General features: G+C 33.6%; 1 protein-coding gene across 1 annotated transcript; it reads right to left on the reverse strand.

The window, feature by feature from the left end:
- Positions 1-846: 846 nt before the first annotated feature.
- Positions 847-2599, reverse strand: Cpr3 (cuticular protein 3). Its single transcript, XM_076307200.1, has 2 exons — positions 2462-2599; positions 847-1787 (listed from the first exon to the last, which is right to left on the reverse strand). Exons 1-2 carry the CDS (start codon positions 2471-2473, stop codon positions 897-899), a joined length of 903 nt encoding a protein of 300 aa, XP_076163315.1. The 5' UTR covers positions 2474-2599; the 3' UTR covers positions 847-896.
- Between the last annotated feature and the right edge of the window lie 9829 nt (positions 2600-12428).

The following is a 12428-nucleotide window of genomic DNA, read 5'->3' on the forward strand; positions in this document are numbered from 1 at the left end:
GCGTTCCGCAATAAGACGAACGAAATAAAAATACTTTGACAGCGCTAAGCAGGATACAGTAATAACGATGCAATATTGCGAATGTAGATCCGATTTAGTATTGACGAAACAACACGCGTCGATATCGCAAATGTGTACATACGTATTTTGCAATGTTTGTCGAATATTGTGCATCGATCGTTCCAATTTTTCGCGTCCTACGGATGAAAAATTGTAGATAAACATTCCGCTATTAAAGATTTATTTTGGCGTTGTTCACGTTGTAACTTTGTGACTCGCAAAGGCGAAAATGAAATTGCGGGTTTTTGAAATCATAAATCTACCAAATGGAGCTCGTTTTCGCGTAATCTTGAATAATTTATGAAAGTTCCCCCAGATGTAACGCAAAGTTAGATACTTGATCATTTATCGCAAAAAATAATTATTACGAAATATTATGTCCGATGACTTTTTCTTTGACATTAGCATCGAATATTGAATTATTTATTTGATAATTTGAACCGTTCTCGATGCTAGAAATTCATATTCGTTTTGTAATTTTCAATTTCTCCTTTTCGTAATCGCAATAGATCGAACAGGTCGATCGAAAAGTGAACATTTTTACTTGATTTTCATATTCGATTATTTCCGACGAGAAGAGCGCATAAACTTGTAACCTTTGCTCGCAGCTGTAATATTTGCTTTAATATTGTCTTTGGATCACGAACGCGAGACTACCGTTCCACAAAATCTTAGGTTATGCATTCACAGTCGATGTACACGAAACTCGGGAACTCGAGTACACGTAATAAATCAATTTTTCCATGATTCTTTGTAAACATAAATTTATTGGAATTTTATTGGGAAACATCGATATGGATTAGGCGGGTATTCGAAAATGCGAGCTGAAAGATATTTCAAAGGATCGGTGCAGTCGGTGCGTAAGAAACGGGGGCTGCGTAAGCTAAAGGCGAGGAATAGGCGGCCGTGTAGGCATACGCGACTGGGTAGTTGGTGTAACTCGTGATAGCATTGGATCCGGGCAGTTGAATCAATTGCTGAGCTTTCGGCACGATTCGCAGCGGTGCAGCGACAGCTTTCACCGGTACGTCTTGCGGTTGTTGCTGCACTCGTTGGAGTCGTTGCAACCGCTGAGGTTGTTCCTGCTCCTGTCTCTTCTCCTGTCCCCGTTCTAACCTCTCCTGTTGGCGCGACTGAATCTGTTGCTGCAATTGTAGCCTTGATTGTTGCTGTATCTGTTGCTGCTGTTGTTCCCGTTGTTGCCTCTCGATATCCTGCAGCTGTTGGAGTTGTTGCTCCTGTTGTTGTCGTAGTTGCTGTTCGCGAGTCGTCGGCGCAGCCGCGACCAAGGGACCGGATCTTGCTTCGACGACCTCGACGTCGGAGTCCGGGCCGCTGGCGGGAATCGGGGGCGCGGGTGCACCTGCTGCGGGTAGAACGGGTGTACCTGCGGCAGAGGCGACGATGCCAGGCGCGTAAGGCACCAATGGCGCTGCGATCGCGGCTACCGCGGTAGCTGGTTCGCGACTGACCACCGCGTTGAAACCATTTATCGGATCCGCCGTGTACTCGACAATGCGACGAGTACCGTCTGCCTCGATCAAGCTGTAGCTACCCTGCACGACGTCACCGTTTCTCGTCTCGTATTGAGCTTTCGAGTCACCCGTCACCGCATCCTGTACGTCGTACGCGAAACTGTACCGAGGGACCGAATCCAATTCTTCGAGCTTCGCCGCCGGTATCAACGCCGCCTTCGAAATAGCCGCCAAGCTTAGAAGTACGATGAGCTGAAATTCAAAATAACTAGTTGCACGTTCACGTTTCTACGCAAATTTGGAAAGTTCGCTCGCACGAAGCATTCCGATTTCGCGCATAGTTGCTTGCTTCGCTACCGAATCTAAAATTTAAAGGTTGACGAATGCGAACGAATCGTAGATTATCAGTCGCCAATTGCCGATTATTTTTGCAAGAAACACTTTCAAATGTTTCTGCCTCTCATTACTCTTCGTTTACGTTAGCTTCGTTAGAACACGAGCGGTTTTTGAATCGCTACGTACATTGTATACTGCTCGAAGAATGGAACAAATAAATGTACATTTAACCCTACATAGTGCTATGTCATCAAATGTGAAAAATAACTTTGTTCAAATACTTTTCTTGTTTTTCCGGCATCATTCTCCCAAAATTGGAGTAAAATATGAAACATTTCGCGTTATATGATTACTACAATAATATTTTCACTAAATGTCTGAAAGTATCGTCTTATTTCGCGTATAGATACAGTTTCTGATCGTTTCGTTATGTTGAAAGTCGAAAGAACAAAACCATTGAGCTTCCATCCAAGGAGCGCGCATCCAGGTCGTCACTTCCTTTTGTCTCGCAGAGATTCGCGTCGATCGAAGTTAAGTTCAACGAGTGCAACCCTCGATCGGTGTTGCACTTCGAGGAGCGTTTGCCTTACCTTTCCAGCCATGTTGGTTTGCGAGAGGATCGCCAGAGGACTGATGCCTCGGGGTATGATTCCTCGTACTTTTATACACGTGATGACCGGTGGCGTTTTCGTGTCATCCGTCAGCAATAACCGAGCTATTCCTTGCACCCAAACTTACGTCCGGACACCCGTGCTACACACGCATACACCCCGCCCCCACTTAATCCCTACCCCTTCTTCCATTCGGTCCGCCGATTCCTCTTTCTTTAGCCATCGGATGACCTCCTCATAAATGTTGCGACGTTACACACGACAAAGGCCGATGAGTATGCACGCTTATGTTTCTTCATATCGTCGCGCGTATACACGCGACTTGTATGCCAATACGTCGAAGATACATAGGAGTTGCTCGAGGTCGTACGACGAAACCGCGAACACTGCTACACACCTACCAACTTGAGCTAATCCTCCACCTTGGTTCACAGTCCCCGTTGCCAAAAGTTCACGTTGTTGCGCGATCGTTATCGATTAACATTTACGTCAGGCTACGACACTTTTTAATCTACATCGAGTGTTTCTTAATCCGTGCTATGCACGTTTTGGGAATATTTCCTCATGCCACTTGTACAGGGTGTCGTGCAATAAGTGACACACGTACGCGAACGGTGGGCGATTCTACGTGGAAAGATAAATTAAGAACAGACAGGGGAAGAAAATTATCTTGTATTTCGTATAAGAAAAGTGACTTTATTGAAATTCGGTCCCATGGATGTTTTTATGAATCGATACTATTATCTCAAAGTTATTGCACGAAAGGAAAATATACACACCTATTTATACGAAGCACAACCGAGGGGAACTAAGTCCGATTTGAAACAGTTGAAGACAGAAAAAATGTAAAAGAAGAATCAAATGTTTATAAATATTGCAAATTTCTGTGTTATTTCGACGAGCACTTCTAATGAAATATGACTTAACCGAGTTAAGATTTAGGAAAATAAAGACGAATAAAGTTATTTATTCATTTATTGATTTTATGTTACATCGATAAAACTATCGAAGTTTTTTAATTTTATCGAGTAATTTTTTCACTTGGCAATAAACAACGACTAAGATGCTATTATTTTAAATGATCATATTCGTTGAAAAACAGAATATAATTGAGCATAGTAAAATTATTTTTGCAATTATCGGCTATTTTCGTTGAGAAATAAGAAAGTTTAAAACCATTATGTTTAGTTTCTTTTATGAAAAATTTGTATTAGGTTGTCCAGAAAGTTCGTGCCGATTTTCGGTAAGTGGCATTAGCATAGATCTGAATATATATCAAAATGATTGAAAACAATTGACATGCGTATATATTTTAAAAGGTGATGTTTCAGACATTTTTAGGGAAAAAGTTTGGTTAGGATACATTCATTTTTGCAAGTTTTACACGCTTTTGAATATAGAAGGAAATAAAGTACATTATAGACATTTGATGCTTTTCTTTTATCGAAAAAGCAAAAATGCCACACAAGTAGCAAAAAAAATATATGCTATTTGTGGTGAAGATGCTACAGTTAAAATAACTGTGTTGAAGTAGTTTGCTAGGTTTCAAGCTGGTGATTTCAACCTTGATGAAGAAGAACGCTCGGTTAGACCCTCCAACATTGATGAAGATCAGATCGAATCACTGATCGAGAATAATCCACGCTATACGATATGTGAATTAGCATAAACGTTAAAAATATCAAAAACCACCATCCACGAGCATTTTGTGTAGTTTGGATACGTAAACCGTTTTGATGTATAGGTTCTCTACAATTTAACAACAAAAATTTGATGAACCGTATTTCCATTTGTTACTCGTTCTATAAACGCAACAAGGAGACATAATTTTTGAAACAAGTAGTGACGGTAGATGAAACATGAAGTATTTATAATAATGTTGAACGGAGAAGATCCTGGAGAAAGCGAAATGAACCACCTCTAGCAACCCTAAAAGCCGGTTTCCATCCGAAGAAAGTCATGCTTTGTGTCTGGTAGGATTAGATAGGAATCCTATATTATAAGCTTCTATCGAACAACTAGACGATATATTCAGAATAATATTGCTCGCAAGACAGCAATTGAAGAAAAATTCATGTGTCTTTGACTAATCAACAAAAGTTGTTAGAGCTTGATTAGGATACCTTACTCCACCCATCGGATTCATTAGACGTTGTACCCTCAGATTTTTACTTATTTGGTTCTTTGTAAAATTGCCTTAATGGAAAAAATATTAACTCTTTGGTCGATATAAAAAATCACATAAAAATTTTTTCGCCGAAAAACCTGAGAACTTCTGGAAGAATAGAATCTTGAAGTTACGTGAAAAATGAAGAAAGGTTGTGGAACAAAATGGCAACTATATAATTCAATAAATCTATATCGAAATTGAAATGAGTTGCCTTTGAATTTTCCTTAAAAATCGGCACGAACTTTCCGGATAACCCAATATTTCCTAAGATTGAAAAATGTTATTGTACTTAACAAATATATGCGTACATTTGAAGAAAAGTGGTAATGTAGAATTCTTTATGCAGAGTTTTAGAAAGTAAAGAAGACTGCTATTGTATCGAATTACCCATTACAAGCTAAAACTATATTCTTTTGTAAACACTTCAATTTCACAAATTTTTAAATCGTAAATTTAATGTTTTTGAGCTTTAAAATTTTATGAAATAAATCTTTTAGCGTAGTATTCTAACCTTTCGATAAGTAACTGCATAATTCTACATGAAATGGTTTAGGATTTTTTCATGCATTTTTCATATATAATATTTATATTTAAATTACACCTTTTACTTAAAAGGGGTTTGGATAATTCTACATTTTACAATTAAATTGTAATTTTAGCGGTAGCGCGAGGCAAGCGTTAAAAATTGACGACGATGTTCTTCTAGAACTCCATATATTTACATATAAGAGATCGAAAAATACAATTATAAGGAAATCTACACAGACAACTTAACTAAAGTTGAGTTGTTTTTGTACTCAATGTCTCAATTATACGTTTCTTTTTAATAAACTTATACACTTTTGAAATGATACTATAACATTAATGTTTGAAAATGGTTAATGAAGAAATTATTTCAATTATAGGTCTGCTTGATTACTTCTTATACATACATATTATTATATCGATATTAACGTACATATTGTTGGATATAGCTACTACCTCGCATTTAATACTCTAGCTTTATCGTATTAGTAAATAGGAATCAGTTTCTAATGCATCGTTGTCTACCTTCAACCATTTTAAAGATACAATTCGTCCCAATGTGGAACAAGTATAGAATAAATTTTGTAATTGAAATTAATTATACAAATCAAAGCACTTGATATTGGTATCACTAATATAGATGGTGTTTCGGAATTATAGATGCAAACTTAAGTGATTAATAGGTCTCCTTTAAGCAAAAATGGTGTCATAAGAAATACAGGTTCCAAATTAATCTTTTTTAAGGTACCCAGTCTTCTTAACCTGTTCAAAAATACTTCATACATGTACGTCTAGCTTTTAAGGTATTTAATATACGTATCGCAACACAATGTGACAAGATTTTTAAACGTCATAGATCGATGTTTGTTCAAATCTTTGTTTATTTTGAAGAAAACAATTCGACTACGAATAATTTTCTTACTTTTCCATTTTCTTTACGTTTCCAGATGGATAAGTACGTTGCGAATTCGTACTTTCCTAACTTGGAATAATTAGCCTTTTTTTATTCGTTCTGCATTGAATTAAAATACTTCCTTATGCTCAAATGTAGAAACGATGGATATTTCTTTGATGTTTAGATATGCAAACGATAACGTAAGAGTGTGTAAAAGTACAAAGAACTGCTGTTAGCAAGAGAGGTAAGTGTTCCAAGAGTTCTGTAATATTACGTATAAGATGCGATTGAAGTGCGAGAAACAGCAACAACTAACGAGGCAGAAATCGTGATAGTAATCGAGGCAATGCTGTATTTAGTTGCAGGCACATTCTTTTTCATAAACACTCTTAATACTACGGTACAATAGATCGATACGATTCAACAAAAGTCATTTACATATACAGTGTGGTTCGAAGGAAACACTCGAATAACTTTCACTGTTCCGAAAATACTCAATTTGGATTAAAATTGCTCAAGTTTAAAGGGCGAAGAACTTTTTTTCTCAAGGTTGATACAGTCAAAATTTTGTACAACTTGTTTTTATTGCACTAAACGAAATTTTCATGATGATCTTCTTGTAGTAAACATTAAAACGAATTCATCGGCTGACGTAATTTGGCGTTGACCAAATTTGATTTTTGCAAGTTGAATGAAGATTTTTGATTGTTACATCTAAGTGGCAATTTAAAAATAAATAAAAGATCGATAAGGAACGATAGTTATTGGCTTGCATCTTTAGAATCATGCGGTTTTGATAAAGTTACATTGCACAAGTAAAATTGGAAGCAGTGTTGGTGTAGGGCAGTGTAACCTTGAAACAACCTTGGATTTAAAAAATTAAACAAAACGGAATATTAAATGACATTATTTAATCTTGTAAATATTCACAATGAGGGCCATTGATATCGAAACATTCTTACAAACATAATAAATTCTAATAATTAGTCGATCACTCCCAATGTAAACGCAATCCAAAAATTTTTTTTAATGGAAAAACCTCTGAAAAGACGTTTACCTCGAAAAGGCTGGAATCTACCCCGGAAAACTAGAAATAACGAATAAATAGAACTTATGCATTTACACTGAAAATTATCGAGAGAACATTATAAGCTGTTGTACGATTGAGAGAATATATCGCTGTTAAAGGATACTATTTTGAACATTTAGAAACCTAAACGGAGGAAAGTTTTTGATCCAATAAATTCGTTTTAGTGTCACCTACAAAATGTAAAATACGAAAATATGACGCTCAAGCTTAAGAAAAATTTTATTTGCATTTTACTTGCCCCTCACAATCGTACAAATTATATCATTAATACTTTTTTATAACTTTGAAGCTAAGAAAGTTACTTAGGCGTTCTGTTTTAGATTAGCCCGTGCATTAGGCATTATTTTATTTATTTATAATAAATAAATCATTATAAAACAGAGTACAAGTAAGAAGCACGTACTAAGTATGTAAAAGATGAGAGGCACCCAAAATACTATTATTAAAATTTAACCTTTAAGTATTAATATTTCATACAAAAGACATACCTATGAATGAAAGTGATTCTTTCCCGAAACACTCTTTTACTTCGTTATTTTGTATTTTATAAATAAAAGGAAATATTTATTATCAAGTTAAAATCTTATTCGAATAAAATTAACTTTTCCATTCTGTTATTTCTTGTACTGACAACGAAAATGTTATTCACATATTTGTTCGATTGAAAGTATTTTGCCAGGGATGGTATACGGTTAGTTGAAACGTTCCAAATAAGTGTTAAGTAATACTTACTTAAATACATATGGAAGCAGTAATATAAATACATAACATTGCGATAGTATCGATTCTACAAAATGCTTTTTGCAATTTACACGTATCGATATTTTCGTATAAATGTCGCGTAATTAAATGATTTAAAATAAAAATGTACGTACTTTATCTTTTGGTATCAACATTATCGAGTCGACTGTTTACAGCGTCAGTCTTGAAATTCATGATGTGTCCGATGGTGTGAAAACATCCATGGTTGGGAAAGGAAAGAAAGGACACAATGAGTGTATACATAGAATTCACTCCCTTTCGTAATTTCGGCGAACAACCTCGGATGACGCTGTTTGACGTATCGGCATACAAATTATGCGACCACTTACGATTCTATTCCATTTAAATTTCACGCGTAACGTTCAAAGTAAACCAAATTTACACAAATGTTACGTAATTGTATATATTATGACTAACAATTAATGAAATATTTTAGAAAAAAATTTTAAATTGTCCGGTTCTCATAACCGTTATCAATGGCTGAATGTGACCACAACAAATATTAGTAATAATACATACCCTACTGCTCAACAAAAATGTAAGTTTATTTCATTTTGATCTTTTTATTGTTCGTAGTTAAAAGCTACTGATCTTTTTCTTTTTCAATATTATGTAAGAGTACACGAAAAATAATGCTACAAAATTCAACTTTGCACTATTAACGCAAGTAATCAATTATTGTGCATTTTAGAGAAATCTTTAGTTGTTAGTTGAACAGAAGTAGATATAAGAAGTTCATTTATGAAAAAGAATGTATTTAGTAACCAATTGTGGTAGAGACAACTTTTAGTATCGAATTACTCTTCCTCTTGTACTATTAATAAGTTGTTTCTTCTGTTTTATCAAACAAATCGAACATTTCTTCAATCTCCGAGAGGGCTGTTTGAGATCTGAACTAATGAACTTATTTTATTAAATAAAAAAGAGAAACGGAACATACAATTGTCTTATGTTCCGAAATTGTCAGGTTATGAGAAAGAAAGTTATAATTCTATTATAACTGTTGTTAACTGTTAGTTATTAGTGGCTGAATTAAGATTTCTTGAGTTTTAGATAAATTCTATGCTTGTGCTATTGAATTCATATGTTTCGAAGGTAATTTGCATAGTACACTAATTTTAAAACTTCTAATTGTCACAATATAACCAAGTTCGAAAAAGGCTAAGAAGTTTCTTGGGTATCTGCAATGAACGAAAAATCACGAGAGACCTGAATCGGTTTCCATGCGTTAATTAACACTTACATTAATAATATAAAATAATACTGTACCGAAAAAATTAATGGTCATCCATCAAAATTGAGTCCACAAACAGTACATCAAAGTGTGAACACAGCAGCGACGATGCTAATAGCATAGGATATTTTCGGTGCACAGGAAAAGGTAATTTTTTTTTCAATTAGATTCGCTTTGTCGAAAATGGATTGTTATTAGTATTATAGATAACATTACCATAGAAACTTGCTTCCTTCTATACAAGATCATGACACAATGACATTCAAATTTCAAAATAATGACTTCAACCACCATAGTGGAAGTACACAAACATGTCTTAAGGACTACAATATCCAGACTTTATGATGATCTAGTGCAAATATATTAATAGAACAGATTCGTTCGTTTAATAATTAAAAACGACAATTTTAAATGCATGAGATGAAATTGATCGAGTAAAATCACTTATTAGGAATATAAGAACCAGAATTTTCTAACCAATACATAAAAAATAAAATAAATTGATTTGCATAAATTGACAAACAACGTTTTCCCTTAAATGTACAATAATTAATAATTTACGAAAACAATGCAAAGTTGAATTTTATAGCATTATTTTTTATATTTTCTTAACATGTTGTAAATACAAAACAATATTAATACAAATATACAAAAAATCTATTTCAAACTTTGTAGTATTTTAATCGCCAATTTTCTTTTTCGATCTTTTTACTACTAATGAGTGGAAAACTTTTTAACAAGTATTTTGAATAAAAAAAAAATACAACGAAAAACCAATTTTTTTATTCTAATAATATATAATATGCATCTCTTTGCAAAACATGCATTTACAATTCGAAAACAGATATTTGATAGAAGAATTGTATTAAGATTTATGGGTAAAAGTTAAGGAAAGCATTTTTAATAATAGCTTACGATAACAAATTTCTAATGTTTGCAGGTAACATATTGTAAATAATATGTCGTTAGAAAATATGGGAACCTTGACATTTTTACGAGTGATGAGGAGATATAGTTATGCCTTATCGAATCCTCAGTAAATACTACAGTAAATACACAGAATGTTCCCGATTGTGAGAATTTAAGTATATAAGTTCATACAGATACAGTGGTGTACTTACAAAGCTAATACTTTGTAAATTAAACAATAAGAGTGGATTATTGTGTTGCTTCATAGTTAACCATCCTGAGAGATGAAAGAATAGAAATACATTACGATTGTATTCGTGGACTACGTACGAAAAACGTAGGCAACTAATACGAGATATCGCGAGCATATTCAAACAGGGATTATAAATGATGTGTCAGGGTAGTTATAAAGTGATATATTACTAATAATTGCAAGAGTGTTATTTTTTGATAGATCTATACAAAATTCCAAGATGAAAAAAAGGTTCCTTAACCTGAAATGAGTCGCACAGTATTTTATAAGTATACATGTTTTAATGATTGAGATTTTATTAGAGCAAGAATCGAATCGAATATTAAAGAAAGGTATTTCACAAAGAAGTGACTTAGTGTCAATTATATGTACATTAGAACCTCGATTATCCGTATTAGTAAGTAAACAAGATTGTTCGGATAGGGGAATTTTTGGATAACTATTCTGAAATTGATAATATCATATTTTTTATAGAATACCATAAACCCATGTAGTATATAAACAAAATTCAATGGTTTCATTTATATCGTCGATTTATTAGAAATTCGTTGCGGTGGTATTGGGTAAACGTTATAGTTAGTCTTCATAAAACAAAATGAACTCTGCTCACATTCTACTTATGTACCTATAGTGCTATACGCTATTTAAAAGTGTAATCCAACCTTAGAGTGTTTAAAATCGATCTTTTCTTAACGTTACGTTTCTAGATAATTAATAACTATGATTATTTGAAATTGACACACTCTATTATACAAAATATTAAACTAACTATTGCACACGTATGTGATGTTTAGAAAAATGTGACCAATTTTGTATTTATAATCGTAACGATCTATCAACTTTGCTAATATTTCTATAATATTCTAAGTATTATCTGGTGTAATGTTATAAACATAATAATAACAAAATAAAATAATATTTATACATTTGAAATGAAAAGTATAACAACAATAAATTACTCGAACGTTTACGACATGCGTGGCATGTTGTTTCCAAATTTAGTACGTAGAAGTTATCACACCTATATCACGTATCAGTATAAAAAAACGCGCCAACCATAAAACAAATGGGTTTGACTTATTTTACATACTCGTACTTACCTCAGCAACTATAGAGCAACGGATAAATCAATAAGAGCCGCAAACTTGTTAACATTGTACAATAAAAGTGATGATTAATTCTCTTCGATTAAAATAAGCGTTTGCTATACCGACACCTAAAGGCCGCAGGTGCCCCATCTCTGGTTTAGATCCGTAACTAATAAAACTATCGAACGAAATAGCAAGTACACGTTTTAAAATATTACGAAAAAACAAAATATAATCGACACACACAGTGAATTTTATGAAAAATATTTCAAGTACTGTATTTATGTCTTCTTGGGTCTTTGTCATTTGTTTCATCCAATTTCATGATTAGTATCAAAACGAAGGTTAAATTTCAATAACGTGTCGAAGATGATGATGGTCACTTCGAGCAACCATTATTGCAACACAAAATAAACTGTATAAACTTTGTTTGTATAAACTTTTTTCTTATTTTTATATTCAGAATTCATACCTACGGTACTTTTCACGTACCAACAGATACCCTGAACAGTAATCGTAATCAGTATTTCTAAGGTTGCAGTAATAAAAAAATATTTTTTAAACGCGCATGCCAAATTTTAAATCGTAGTGATTACGCCCCTATTTATTTTCTGAAACTTGCAAATTAACAGATGTAGTTTTTTAAGGAAGTAAAAATACAATATCCACACGACATTATTATCTAAGCGCCTAATTTCTATTGTGCAATACTTTTGTAAGTTATTCAGCAATCATAAGATCCGGATTCAAATCCCGGTTGAGTAATCCGATTGATCGATTCTTTTTCTCTTATATGCCCTATATAATAAATAAGTTCCTAATCAAATTTTACAATACAAATGTCATTCGTCGATTAGTAGCGAATGTTATAAAATCTTATGAACTAACACTTTCGATGTTTAAACTTAAATATACAGTATAGAAAGGAGGATGAAGATAAGAAATAGAAACATCTATTATACAAAAGATTTTAATTACAAAATCATTACAATATATACATTACGAGATGACTAGTCGAGC

The sequence above is a fragment of the Ptiloglossa arizonensis genome, chromosome 3, assembly GCF_051014685.1.
Source record: "Ptiloglossa arizonensis isolate GNS036 chromosome 3, iyPtiAriz1_principal, whole genome shotgun sequence".
NCBI classification, from domain to species: domain Eukaryota; kingdom Metazoa; phylum Arthropoda; class Insecta; order Hymenoptera; family Colletidae; genus Ptiloglossa; species Ptiloglossa arizonensis.